At 33.9% G+C, this 14607-nt stretch overlaps 1 protein-coding gene across 3 annotated transcripts in view; it reads right to left on the reverse strand.

Annotated features, from left to right (window-relative positions):
- The window catches only part of KIAA0825 (KIAA0825 ortholog), a 368374-nt gene that overhangs the window by 265244 nt on the left and 88523 nt on the right, over positions 1-14607 (reverse strand). For all 3 annotated transcript variants that reach the window (XM_069492483.1, XM_069492481.1, XM_069492482.1), the window contains one exon: positions 6478-6639. In XM_069492483.1, coding sequence (XP_069348584.1) covers positions 6478-6639 — 162 coding nt within the window. The remainder of the gene's footprint in view (positions 1-6477; positions 6640-14607) is intronic.

Below are 14607 nucleotides of genomic sequence, written 5' to 3' on the forward strand. Positions count from 1 at the left end.
TTTTAGACTCAGTGTTATACCATTTAACCTAAAATGCTTTTTCTATGGTTTGTATTTTATGATGTCTTTTTAAGAAGATGGTGTTCTAAATAAGGATCAATTCTAATTGAAATAAAATACAGATTAATCAAAGATTTTTAAATAAAGAGAATTGAAACTACAAATCTATAAAAAGCCAGGCACAGTGGCTCACACCTATAATCCTAGCACTTTGAGAGGCTGAGGTGGGAGGATGGCCTGAGGACAGGAGCTGGAGACCAGCCTGAGCAAGAGTATGATCCCTTCTCTACAAAAAAATAGAAAAATTAGTCAGGTGTGGTGGTGTGCCCAGGAGTTTGACGTTGCAGTGAGCTATGATGATGCCACTGCACTCTATCCTGGGAAAAGAGCAAGACCCTGTCTCAAAAAAAAAAAAAAAAAAAAATCCCATTAAAGGATTCATACAGAGAAGACTTTTTAGGACACAAAATGCAGAAACCATAAAATAATTCCACGCAACAAAAATATCATTAACAGTCAAAATAGGTATGACAAACTGACTTGGAAATCTTTCTTGAAATATCCACTTTTTAAAAATTAATAGACTTTATGTTTTAGAAAAGTTTTAGGTTTACAGAAAAATTGAGCAGACTTAAAGTGCAGAAAGTTCCCACACACTTCCTCCCTGCCATGTTTCCCCTGTTGTTAACATCTTGCAATGACGTGATACATTTGTTACAATTGATGGACAAATATTGAAATATTATTATTAATGAACAGTTTACATTAGGGTTCACTCTTTGTGTTGTGCAATTTTATGGGTTTTGTGAAATCCATGATGTCATGTATCCACCATTACTGTATCACACAGAATATCTTCACTGTCTTAAAAATCCCCTTTGTACCACCTATGCGTTCCTCCTTCCCTCCCCCTTCCTCCTGGCGACCACTCATCTTTTTACTGTCTTTACAGTTTTGCCTTTTCCATAATGTCATATAGTTGGAATCATACAGTGTGTAGCCTCTTCACATTGGCTTCTCTCACTAACAGTATATGCATTTAAGGTTCCTCCATGTCTTTTCATGGTTTAACATCTCATTTCTTTTTATTGATGGATAATATTCCATTGTATTGATGTACCACAGTTTGTTTATCTACTCACCTACTGAAGAACACTTAGTTGCTTCCAAGTTTTGGCAATTACCAATAAGGCTGCTATAAACATTTGTGTGCAGGTTTTTGTGTGGATGTAAGTTTTCAACTCATTTGGATAAATACCTAGTAAGTGCAATTGCTGGATCGTATGGTAAAACTATGTTTAGCTTTGTAAAACACTGCCAAACTGTCTTCCAAAGAGCCTGTACCATTTTGCATTCCTAACAGCAATGAATGAGAGTTGCTCCACATCCTTGACAGAATTTGGTGTTGTTTGTGTTTTGGATTTTAGCCATTCTAATAGGTGTGTGGTGGCATCTTGTTTTAATTTGCATTTCCTTAATGACATGATGTTGAGCATCTTTTCATATGCTTATTTGCCATCTGTATATCCTCTTTGGTGAGGTGCCTGTTCAGATCTTTTATGCGTTTTTAAACTGGGTTGTTTGTTTTCTTGTTGAATTTTAAGAGTTCTTTGTATATTTTGGATACAAGTCCTTTATCATATATGTGTTTTGCAAATATTTTTTTGTTAGTCTGTGGCTTATCTTTTCATCCTTTTTATGACCATATCCTTTTACTTGGCAATTCCACTTCAGAAATTTACCCTCCAGATATAGTTGTGCACTATTATAAACTATAATATATAACTATATAAAAATAGTTCAAGGAAATTTGCCTTATCATTGTTTGTGGTAGCAAATGAAGAGGAAATAAAAATCCCTAAATTTCCATCAATGAATAGCTGGTTAAATTATGATACAGGCACCAATGAAAAACTATTCAGCTGTTAGAAAGAATGTGTTTCTACATTTTCTGAATTTTTAATAAAAGAGACCATCTATACAGTATGACAGGATTTTGAGTTATTTTAATATCGGGATATAAACAGAACTAGTTATTTGTCCTGTACAAAAATTTTACTATGTGAATGTGGTACTATTCAAAAACAATTTTTGAAGAAGAAAAAATAATAAAGATCAAGTTTTTAATGACATGAGGTAACAACATTTGGATTCTTAATGTCACTTTACTTTCTTTAGATCACTCATAAAACTAGCTAATTTAAAAGGCATTTACCCCAGAAAAATGGCACTAGTTTGAAGTATAAGCTTTGTAGATCTGTTTCTGGAAATAACTATCTGCCATTGTGCCACTATAGTTTAAGACTTATGGGAAAAGTTAATTATCTTGTATTTATCATTTCACTCCCAAATACATTATGTTTATTCACTCAAAGTAATGTGCTCAGATGTTTATACAAACCATCTGCCTATATTCAAGATGAGTAAGAAAAAAAGAAGCTTCCAAGACTTCTTTTTCTTGCTGGTGAGCAATTCTATAGTAAGATAGAAAGTGAATTATCATGGATTATAATCTTTAAAATATAATTACTCCCCAAAATTGAAAAGATTTTTTAAAAACCTGAATTCTATATAGAGAAGCAAGAGGGATCTTTTTTTTTAGGTAGGACTAGTAACACAGAATCCACATTAATAAGATATCTTGTGGTTTTAACGAATGGTGGCATTTTTATATTTGTTTGGAATTCAAAATGGTCAATTTCAAAATTTGGCAAGGTAAAACTTTATGAGCTCTGTGAACATGTAGAGAATTAGTTCACATATTTAAAATACACTGAAAATTCTATACCTTTATTGTCATTGTCTAGACAAACTAGCCCATTTTTGGCTCATTGCTCTAAAATATGGTTATTTGCATGCCATCAACATTGGTTCCTTTAAGAGCATGCCTAGATTAAGAACCTCAGAAGAGTGCAGAGGGTCACAAGAATGCTAGCTGCTCAACAGCTTCCCCTACAGAGTTCTCTGTGGTTCATTTTCACTTCTGGTTAGTTTCCACACTGCCACTTTCTTTCATAGAGAGTAGAGGTTGGCAGTACTTCCCTGTGACATCCACTTTCACACCCAAATTGGTCTTCATAGGTTCCCATTGTGTGCACTACAAAGCAATGTGCCTTGTTGGCAGCTCTAAATGGGAACTACAAGTCTTTCTTTTCTTCACTGTTCTTTTTCTGGCTCACAAGCAACCTCCCACCAAAAGCTGGATCTGTAGAAGAGACTACATCCAAGAGATAATACCATGAAAAAGTATGAAGAGAAGCCCAGGTGGCCACCTTGCAAATTTCCAATGTGGAAGCCTTCGACCTCTCTGCCCAAGAAACAGCTAAAGTCCTAGTGTAATGAGCTTTACAAACCCTAGGAGCCTCTTTACCTTAACTACATACGCCTCCCTAATACAATCCCTTAACCATCTAGCTAAGGAACTCTTAGAAGCCATTTGACCCCTCTTAAGACCCCCTAAGAGTACAAACAATCTTTCAGAAGATCTGAAATCTTTGATTCTTCTGAGACAAACCCTAAGTGTTCTTCTTACATCCAATTGAAGCAGCCATTGCTCTTTGTCATTGCTGGGGCTAAAGAAAAATGAGGGCCAAGAAACCTCCTGGTTTAGATAAATCTCAGATGCCACCTTTGGAAAAATTGAGGAACTGCCCAAAGAACAACTTTATTCTGAAGGAGCATTAGAAATGCCCCATAAATCAAACCGGAGACCACTCCATAGATATCATCACCTAATATAGTAAGGCATCATAATAGTCAAACAATGTCCTATCATTTTCTGAAGTGACAAAAATAGAATACCATCAAATTGTGACCAAACAAAAGTAAATAAATATAATGAGTAAATATCTTTTCTTTCTCAGAAAATATTTCTTGTGTCTCTACAAAATCTCTTGTCCACGTTCAAATTACTAAGAGAACTGCCAATTTGGCTAAGTCTACAATATTAAACATCAAAGTAAAAAGTAAAATATTTGGTTAATCATCTTTATATTTTCTCTATGTGATGTTAAGCACTTGGATATTTTAAAAACATCTGCACAATGAAAAACAACCCTCACTTTTCATCAGATTGTTTGGGTTACATAGACATAGTAGGCAACTCTTTCCAAGACCTTTATTAGCAAAATATGCTCCAATCAAAATAAATACACAGGAAACCAAATGATTTGCTCCTTTTTTTTTTCCATTCTCTCCCGCACAGGATTCTAAGCAAAACATTAACTATCAGGAACACCCAATTGTTAACTTATGATACATTTGGTTTCCTTAATCATCTTTCAAGAAATCTTTTCCTTCCTGATTTAAGAAACCAATGCTTTTGATAAGAATTGATTAACTTGGATACACTGAATAAAACATTTAAGATTTTTCTTGACAATCTCCCTCAAAATCATTCTTCTCAGGGAGTCATTTACATAAAGTTGTGTCATATTAAATCAATCTTAGCTTTGTTACTAAAAAAATATGAATTTCAACAATGACGAGTACATAAATCACAAGAGGATGATCTAGTACTCATATATTTCTTATACTTGCCCTTCCAAATTCCTTCTATAGCCTGTGTTTAATTACACACAAAGGTGTTTATATAGTACACCATTATTAATGTGATACTGAAGTTGCTTTTGTCTGCCTTACTGCTTATATGATAACAAATTTGGGATAAGACATGATATTGTGTCATAATTATATGTTTGCTCTGTTGATTTTATTCAAGAATGGTAACCATTGCCCTCAAATATACAGTGCGTGCAACTCTCCACATTGTTTGATCTTAATCTGATGGAGTTGAACCAGCTTTTTCAAAATTTTTCCTGAAATCAGCATATCAAATCTTTAATTCAATTTTGGCCATTTCGGCTTTATATCTTTACAATAGATCTCTAAAACAATTCTGGTTTTGAATTTATGCTGTCCTTAAGAAGAATAAAGTTCTCAGAACTGACCTAATTTTCCAAGGGCCTGGCCTAGGACCAATACAAATGGCTAGGGGCCTAGATGTTTTGGAGTTCATTCTGTTTCTTGATCCATACCTTAGAAGAGATCTACTAGAGATGTGGATGAGAGATGCCAAATGTTAGCCAGGCATGATGGATGAGTACCAACACCAAATGTCAACTGCTCGAGACACGAACATGTCAATCAATAATTAGGATGTCATATTTCTCTAGTCAGATCTCTCTTTGACCACCCAGTCAACTCTATCTAAAAGACTCTTCAGGGCTCACATTATCTCTTAATTAAATTTACTTTTTTATTCTGTATTTTAATTAATATTCATATTTTCTGTCTTATATTTTTATTATTTTCGCCTTGGAGTTTTTTTTTTTTTTGTCAGCTTCAGAAATCTATAATCCACTTCCATTTTTCTTCAAATTATCTCCAAATTTGGAAGAGCGATCTATACTATTTACCTTATAATTTAATAGTGCATTTAACCTGAAATATAGAAGGCCACTAAATTATGCTTGAGATAAAACACACTCCAACCCTACAACTTTTTTGACATCATTTTCACAGGCAAAGTAAATAAAGAAATACCAGGGTAAACATATTGAGTGAAATAAATGTAATTTTTACCAAGAAATCATGTTTGGGGGTTGAAATTTTCAAATTGATTATTAATCACTTGCTTCCCTCACTTGGTTTTGCAGATACAGCCACTGTATATATTTATTTTCCTTAGAATGATATATGGTATTATGTAAAAGAGAACTTTGTGCATTTCATCCTGATAAAGAGGAAAATCTTTATAAATATACATATGACAACAGAGAACATACCTTAATCATTGTGCCTTTAAATTCTATCATTAATGTTAGCAATATTATTATGTCAATACATATGGCATAGCTTTCTTCAAAGGGATTTTGTTAAGACTAACTAAATTTAAAATAACATACTATATCATTATAATTATGTTTTAACTCGTATTTATTGATAGTTTATGATAAGCTAGATGTTCTTTTAAGTACTGTATATACACTAAATCATTTAACTCTCACAATGCTATATAACATGTTAGACTCTGAAGCATCTTATTCTGAAAGAAAACAAGGAGAAAATTATTCTAGTCCCACATTATTATTTTGAGTATGAAAACATTCAGGTCTGGGGAGACTAGATGTTTTGCTAAAGATGGTCTGGCTGCGAGTGGCAGAAGAGGGCTACTTGATCATCCAGTCTGCTTATTGTGTCCATAGGACAGGCTGTGTTTATTTGAAAAAAAAAAAAATTGATCTGATTGTAGCTAAAGACTATTATCCCAAATCGACATATCATGCTTTGCCAATTAAAATTAAGGAATTTGCCAAGAACAAAGGATAAAAATGTAATTCATGGTGTGTATTATACTGATTGCTTATTTAAAGAATTCTATCATGTAGTTTTTTTCAAGTAAGGGATTCAAAGAGGCAGGAAACAGAAACAGAGAGAAATCATAGCTTTACAAACTTAAACCAAAGAACATATTACCTGAAGTATTCCTCGGTATCTTGAGTGATAAAAACATTTCTTCAAACAATTCTTGAACATTTTTTTCCAGTTTCAAAAAGGATTGTATGAGCTGTGATAAGAATTTGAGTTCCTCTAAGGAGAGGGAGAAGTTTCCTCCTTTCTGTGGGCTTTCAGGAGTAACTGTGAAAAGAGAAGATCAACACTGCTGTACATTTTATTTGTTTTCTCAGTAAATATTAGAACTATCTATGTGATTCCATAAACCATCAAAACTAACAAGATTCTCCATAATTCAACCAAGTTTGTTCATTAAGAAACATATGAAATCTCCTAGGAGCATCTTTTCTTTTAGAAAACTGGAGGTGAATATTCTGTTCAATGCAAATATGGCAATTAAATAACTATATTGATTCTCAGAGTTATAAACAGGAATATAATTTGTTGTTTTAAAATCACATCTTATATAATTCTATCTTTCTTTTTTAGTCTGGGGATAACTTGAATCTAACAGGGAGGAAACATCAAACAAACCCAAATGGAGGAACATTCTATAAAACAGCTGGTCCGTACTTTTCAAAAGTGTCATGTCAGAAAACACGAAGACTAGGAAATGTTCCAGTCGAAAGGACTCTAAAAAGACATTATGCACAACTGAAATCAATACATGATCAGTATTTTATTTTGCTATAAAGGACAGTATTGGGGTAATTTGGTGAAATCTGAGTGAAGTCTACAATCCAATGCTATTAATGTATGACTGTTAATTTCCTGATTTAGATAACTATATTATGATTATGAAAAAGAATGTTCTTGTTTTTAGGAAATACACATTGAAGTATATAAGGTTAAATGTCTGCAACCTGTTCTCAGTTCACAAAAAAAAGTTTTGAGAAGAAAGGAGAGAGAGAAAGCAAAATTGGAAATGTGGTAAAATATTAACAATTGAGGAATATGAATATGAAGGAAATTTAGGAATTCTTTGTATTATTCTGGCAACTTTTTTGTAAGTCTGAAATTAAAATAAAATTCTAAAGAAAAAAAGACTACATAAAAGATATACTCCTCAAGACCTTAAAAGTGTTCCTATCATTAAAAAGAAGCAAATTCATTTAGCTGTTGGATCTTGACTGCATAATTCATGAAATCATGTTTAAAAATAACTTCTGTCTAAATAATTTTGATATAGCTACTGTTTGCAAAGAAACAATACTACCTACACAAAGGTTGATCTTTTTTGCTTTTATAATTCTTCTACTAGTCAAGTCACACTGCCATTTTAATATGGTAAAAAAAAAAAAACCTATCTTATACTTTTCACAGTATGGAAAATAATTCACTGATTACATATTCTCAAACAACTTCAAATTTGTTGCTTTCCTTTTAGATTGATATCACCAAATAGCACTTTTGGCTAAGTTTTCAAGAATTTAAAATATCCTTGTTTTATTAATGCCATTTCTTAAAACATATATTTAACAAGTATCTTGAAGCTTTACTATAAATTGGAAAATGTGTAAACTCCTGCAAAGTAAACATAAAGTGCCTTTGAAGAGAAAATACTGACAGTGTGATTCAGAAATTGCGTAGGGTCTAATGATTCCATGTTAAAAAAGATAACTTCACATGGATTTAGAAGGAAGATTCCAGAAATGTAACAATTTTATATTTAATCCACTTCACTTCGGCGAAATTTTAAAATGTTAGCATCAAACTCGTAGCCATACAATACAGTTCTTCACTGAGGACCAAAACTGTCGTGGTATCTTTGTAGATAATATGAGAAAAAGCTGACTACCAACTTAAACTGTAGAATTTAGCCCTGTTCTGGAAGAGTAAAAAAGACACTTAAAAATCTGCAAGTGCCTACAAAAGCACTATTTTATCTCTACATTTACATTAGCCCCATATACATAAAAACCTATCTCTAAACAGCCTTACTCACATCTATCACTCGTGTATCGGCATGCCAGAGGACAAGCATGTGTAAGCAGCATATATAACTTAGTTTTTTCCAGAAAAATCATGCCTCAAAAATAAAAAGAGAATATAATACATTACGTTTTTTAGTTGTTGCTTGATTCCCATTTGGTCTGTTTGATTTCTTTTAAGCTTTGCTCATGTAGCTGAGAGGCTAGTTTAATCTTCTACACCTTAAAGTTCCTTTTGGACCTAAAATGTTTATAAACCAAATTTTCAAAGACTTTAAGAATCCTTCCTAATTATTAGGAAAGGCCACTCAATAGTTTGATTAGAAGCATATTTAAGAGGCTTCATTTGCCTCAATTCTAAATTGGAAGCATTGTGAATATTTATAAGGTAAGCGAAGAAGCCCCCCCCCCCAAGAAAAACCTTTAAGAATCCAAACACTATTACCTAAGAGTGCTACTCATTTAAAATTATGTAGGGTCTGAGGATTCTTCGTGAAGAGGTCTTACTTTCATGACCTGGATTTAAAAGAATCTTGTATTCCAGAAATATAACAATATTATAAGGTAAATCCATTTTAATTCAGTGAATCCTTATAACTAATGAAAAAGGACACAATAATATGTATGACCTAAATCTAATAATTTTTGTCCCAAAGAAGCAATGATCATGGTGGAGGCCCATTAATTAGTAGTCCTTATTTCCTATCACTATTAGCTCAGTGTTCTCCCAAGGGGTATTGTGAGGGTTCTTAATTTATGGGAAAAATAATTCTGTGATAAATTCATTTTGTGAAAGGCCAATTAAAGAAAAATTAAACACAAAGGATGGAGTAGCATTTCCCAAACTTATTTGGCTTATTTTCCCTACAGGATCTCACAGGACTAGTGTCCTAATCATCACAACTTAGCTCATGATTTCTACCTGCAAAGCCTAACTATTTTTCTGTCCTTAGACTCTTCACTGTTAACCAAATTAGAAAAGAGTTTCTCCCAGAAAGAAATTCCCTATATGTTTTCCTTCTTTAAAGTAATCTTTCCCTCTTTTGTCAGTATTACTTCTGTTTGTTTCTCTTCTCCTAGTCACCTCTCCAGAAAACTTTATCTGGCTACAATCAACCCAGGAGTTCTCCTTTCCCCTCTAAGGCAATCTGGCCTTTATTGATTGATTGATTGATTGAAATCACTATAGACCTGTCTTTCTTCAAAGAAATCTTGGACATAAATGTTTATATACAGGCAATTATTTTTGGCCTGCCACCAATCACTGCTGTAAAATACCTGAAATAATGACTGCTGCTTGGTTATAGGATGAGCTCTGTGATTCCTAGGAAATATAAATTTATCCTAAATCCCAGTATTACAAAAAAAAATTAAATTTCCATTTTAGAGCAAGACCTTATTTAATTTACCATCAACTACTAATGAATAAGTCCATGTAAATAATTAAATAGTTGCAGTTCTGTATAATTTTAATAAGAATTTCTCTACAACACAATATAAAATACTTTGCTTTCCTATTATTTATAGTTAGAACACAATTTAAATTTTTCTTCATGACAGAGTCATGATGAAAGTTACTTATTTCTATGCTGCACTCAGGGCCTAATGTTTGTCCCTCTGTTAAAGGGTATTTCTCAAACTGATAATCATTTGAAAAGGGCTCTATGATCAAATAAATTTGGGAAATACTACATGCTAATTCTCTGTACAGTGATTTATAATGCAAATTATCATATTAAAGTCTCTATTTACTTCTATAATAAAGATTCTTTGAAACGTAATGTTTCTCATACTTTTTTGATCAACAAATACCAGTTTACCAGCACATCTATTCACTTCTGATATATTCTCAGAAACAACTGTTTTGGGGAATACTGCTCTGGATTACTGCACAACGTGGGTATTTATACCTGCTTTGTAGGTTTTCCTTCCATTGTTAGACCTTGCACTGTGGGTTCTTGTTACTGGTTGTGTGGCTGATTTTACCAGTACCCTCTTCTACTTGCAAAATGCTGCTTCTAATATCATCATAGTATTTTTGCAGACCCCTTTGAGAAACTAATGGAAGTCTTTCAAATCTTCCTAGATCTTCTCATTGAAAAAATTCCATGTAGTCACAGTTTGAGGGCTAAATGGAATCACCTGAAGTCCATCGGTGCTCTCATAGAACAGTATGGTCCAGGATCTTGTTATTATTAATATTAAAAATGCAAATTCCTGGGTCATTTCTAGATCTAGTGAATCAGCATCTCTGTGGGATGAGGCCCAAAAATATTCGTTTTAAGTGGCCCAAGTGAGTTTTCTGTACACTAGGTTTGAGACCCCTGTCTGGGGGGTCCATAATCGCTAGTCAAAAACTCTTGTAGTCAAAAATCACTCTCTAGGCAACAGAAAACCTGGGGTTTGATCTTCAAAAGTCAACCAGAAGGATGGAATTGTGTAAAACATCAATGACTTTAAAAACAAAACGAAACTCCACTGTTTCCGTGGTCAAGAAATTTATGACTTTTTTATTTCTGGAAGAAATATGGAACACCTGTAGGAAATTTCTCAGAGCATATCCTATGTATTTGCTGTGGGCAAAAGAAGAACCGCTGTTAGGAAAAAAAAAACCTGAACAATAGTTGAAGTTCTTTAGACACATTCCTCACAAATGTATAATGATTTCCATGAGGCCAGAGACTATATTCAGCTTATTCACCACAGTATCTCAGAACCCGCCATAATCTCTTACACAAAGGATGGATTCAAGAAAACTGATTAAAAAACAAAATGAATGAACGAACCTCCATGAGTCCTAGAAACAGCTACATTTGGCCCAGAAAAAAGAAAGATTTTATACCCAAATCTAAAATATATTCTTCAAAACAATAAATATTTATAGATGTAAGCTCATAAATAAATAAATATTTAGTGTTCTATAAACATTTTTTACAGCATTCTGTTTGACAAAATAGATTTCAAGGTTACTTCTAATATAGAAAATGTGTGCAAAAGGATATAAAAACAATAATGGGCTGGGAACTTGATAGAACATATTGATACAGTTCATTCTAAAATGTGATTTTTGTGTTGTGTGTTTAAAAAATAAAATTATACTTTCTTTTTTTTTTTTTTTTTTTTTTGTAGAGGCAGTGTCTCACTGTGTTGCCCAGGCTAGACTCAAACTCCTGGCCTCAAGTGATCCTCCTGCCTCAGTCTCCTAAAGTACTGGGATTACAGGCATGAGCCACCATGCCTGGCCAAAAATTATGTTTTAGAAAAACAATTTCACTATAAAAGTGTACACAGATATTTTCAAAGCTGTTGTCCTAAAATTTAAAAAGTCTCTCTCTCTCTCTGTATATATGAATACACACATATATATAGATATATCACTCATAAAGAATATAGACTATAGACTATACAGTTAAAGATGTTAACTATTAGTTATATCTAGTGACTAATAGTTAAACTATTAACCTCATTCTCTTCTAGAAAAATTTAGGACACTGAAAATAAATCTAGAGGGACATTAGTGTTCCTCACATTTGATCTGCAACAAAGCAGCATTCGGAATAAATATCAAAGTCCAGCTAAATCAGACAAACCATAAAAATACAGGTAATGGCTGAAAGCACACATATTATTTTCCAAAACCATTAGCAACAGAATTCTTGTTAATAATAGCAGTAAGATACAAGAGAAAATGAGAAGCTACGAAATCAGATAATCTGAAGCTGGTGGATCTGTATAATAGGATAAAAGGTGCCCATTTCAGTTTCCCAAAGAAAAACGAACATTAGCCACCCTATTATTGACTGTAAATGGATCCATTTTCAGTGGAGAGGTATTCTCAGAGCCACAAGACAAGTGATGTAAAAAGAGGGGATACACAAACTCTATTGAAAGTCTCATGATTCCAGATGCAATTCATGACATAATCCAAATGGAATATATTTGTTCCAGTAAAGAAAACTTTTTAAACAATATTATAATATGAAGTCAGCTAGGACCACATAGGAACAAACAATAAGCTTTACTTTTCCCAGTACGCAAGTCCCTTTCCTGAGAGCAGGTGGGACTTTGGAGCCCACTAAGTGAATACCAGTGGCCTGAGGAAGCACTGGCCTGCTTTTATGCCAGGGAGGTCCCATGAAGCCACAGCAGGAGGAGAAGCAGAGAGCACACATCATGCTCCTGAGTTTGTAAAAAACCTTCTTTGTCAGGCAAGCCTAACAAGCAGCTGGAAAATCACGGAGGATCGATCTGCAGGCATTGTTTTTATCACAGACACGAAAATGAAATTGAAACCGTTTTTCCCCTTTTCTTGACCACTATTTTTGTAACTTTTATTTATTTTGCAAATTGATATGACTAGGAAAGTATTGGGGGTAAAACTGAGACAAAGAATATTTCCACCTTAGTTTTCAGAACTGACATTTGTTTCTTCTCACCTCATTTGAGGAGGCTTCCCTGTGCACCATACAGAATAGACAGGGTAAAACTTTAAAATACATTGAGTAAATGAACGAGTGAATAAATGATTAAAAGGAGAAAGTGAATATCCATGAATTTGAGTGAAAATATAACCCAACACGAGCTGAGTATATGGAAACTTAGATTACTCACAGATAAGTGTCAGACCCCTCTTCTAAATGCTGAAAGAATGGAGAAAAAACTATTAGGGAAACTGAGCCTCATAAATGTTAATAAATCTGAATATTAATTCAGAAAAGTTAACACTTAGAAGCTGGAATGTGGACTCCTTCCTGTCTGTCTTTCCTCACTTCTGGCTGCCTCCATGCCAAGTTTTATTACGTGACGCATTGCTCTTTGGACAAGTTATTTTGTCTCTTCATGCCTCAATAGTGTGTGAGGTTTAACTGAGTTAACACATTAGAACAGTACCTGGGAGGCAGTAGGCACTATGCAAATTTTAGATATTATTTCCATCTCCTCTGAGAAGCCTGCTCGCAGACCCCAGGCCACGTTAGGCCCCCACTCTCCATTCTCCTGCCTATTAATATTTCACCTCACACATACTTTCCTTTAGCATTTACTATGTCACATCATAACTGTTAGTTTGGGAGTTGTCTCCTGAAACTTTAAGCTTCTCATAGGCAGAGATCTTTTCCCCTCATTATTGCATTCCCACTGTCCATCATAGCGCCTGTGTGAATGAATGATTTCAAAATGAAACATATTGGCAAGTGTCAGTGACAAAACCAACTTCTTTAACTCATTTTTTATTTGGCTTTTTTTCCTACCATAAACGTGCTTCTTTTAGTAAAGTAATTAAATGAGTTTCACAACAATTACTGTATGCTAATTTTAACAAAAAATATTTTGGGGAGAAATAACCCTAAACACCTTATCAGAGACCTGTTTCACTATAAACTAGTTTAAATATTATTATTGTTATTTAATGGACTCCATCTCTAAGGTTAAATGTTCATAAAGTTGAATGGCAGCTCCACTCCAAGACCTTCCACTGCATCTTTACTGTGTCAACCCTTCAAAACCATGGTTTGCGTGTGTGTGTACGTGTGTGTGTGTGTGTGTGTGTGTGTGTGTGTGTGGTGGGGGAGGGAGTGATCATTATCTCTCAGAATCTAACACACGTGATGCATCTGTGTTCATGGAAGCAATGCTTTGCATATAATTCTAAGAGGTTCTCAAGCCTTAGGTTTCTATTGATCATCTGGTTACAGCCCTCTGCCTGATCCATCTGACTTTATCAGAAGTAGACCCTTTAGATCTCCTTCCCATTAAGAAGACCTGTAGTCCCTAGAGGTTTCTACTTCCTTTTGCAAGAATAGGTCCTGTCCAGCTTCTACCTCATAACCTCTTTATCACTCTTCCCATGTCATAAAATTAAATGTCCTAAAACATTTACACAGATCACTCTCTTACCCTACTACAACATAGGCCTTGGGTAAGGTGATGGGATATATTGAAGAATAACTAATGGTCTTACCTTTTCAGGATAGACAAACACACAGATTAGTACAAAGTGGCAACTGCTTTCACAGTGGAACATGACAACCAAAATGCTCTATTAGAAGAAATTAAATTGCTAGTATAGATGCTATATGTGCATATTCTATATCTTCTTTCTCTGATTGTTCTAGGTGATAGCTGTTACTCTAAATTTTGTACCCAGTGACAGGATTAGTAACCATGATCTAAAGAGAGGTAGATGTATGGACAGAGAGAAACACCAGATTTGGAATACATT

Source organism: Eulemur rufifrons, chromosome 17, assembly GCF_041146395.1.
Source record: "Eulemur rufifrons isolate Redbay chromosome 17, OSU_ERuf_1, whole genome shotgun sequence".
In the NCBI taxonomy this organism is placed as follows: domain Eukaryota; kingdom Metazoa; phylum Chordata; class Mammalia; order Primates; family Lemuridae; genus Eulemur; species Eulemur rufifrons.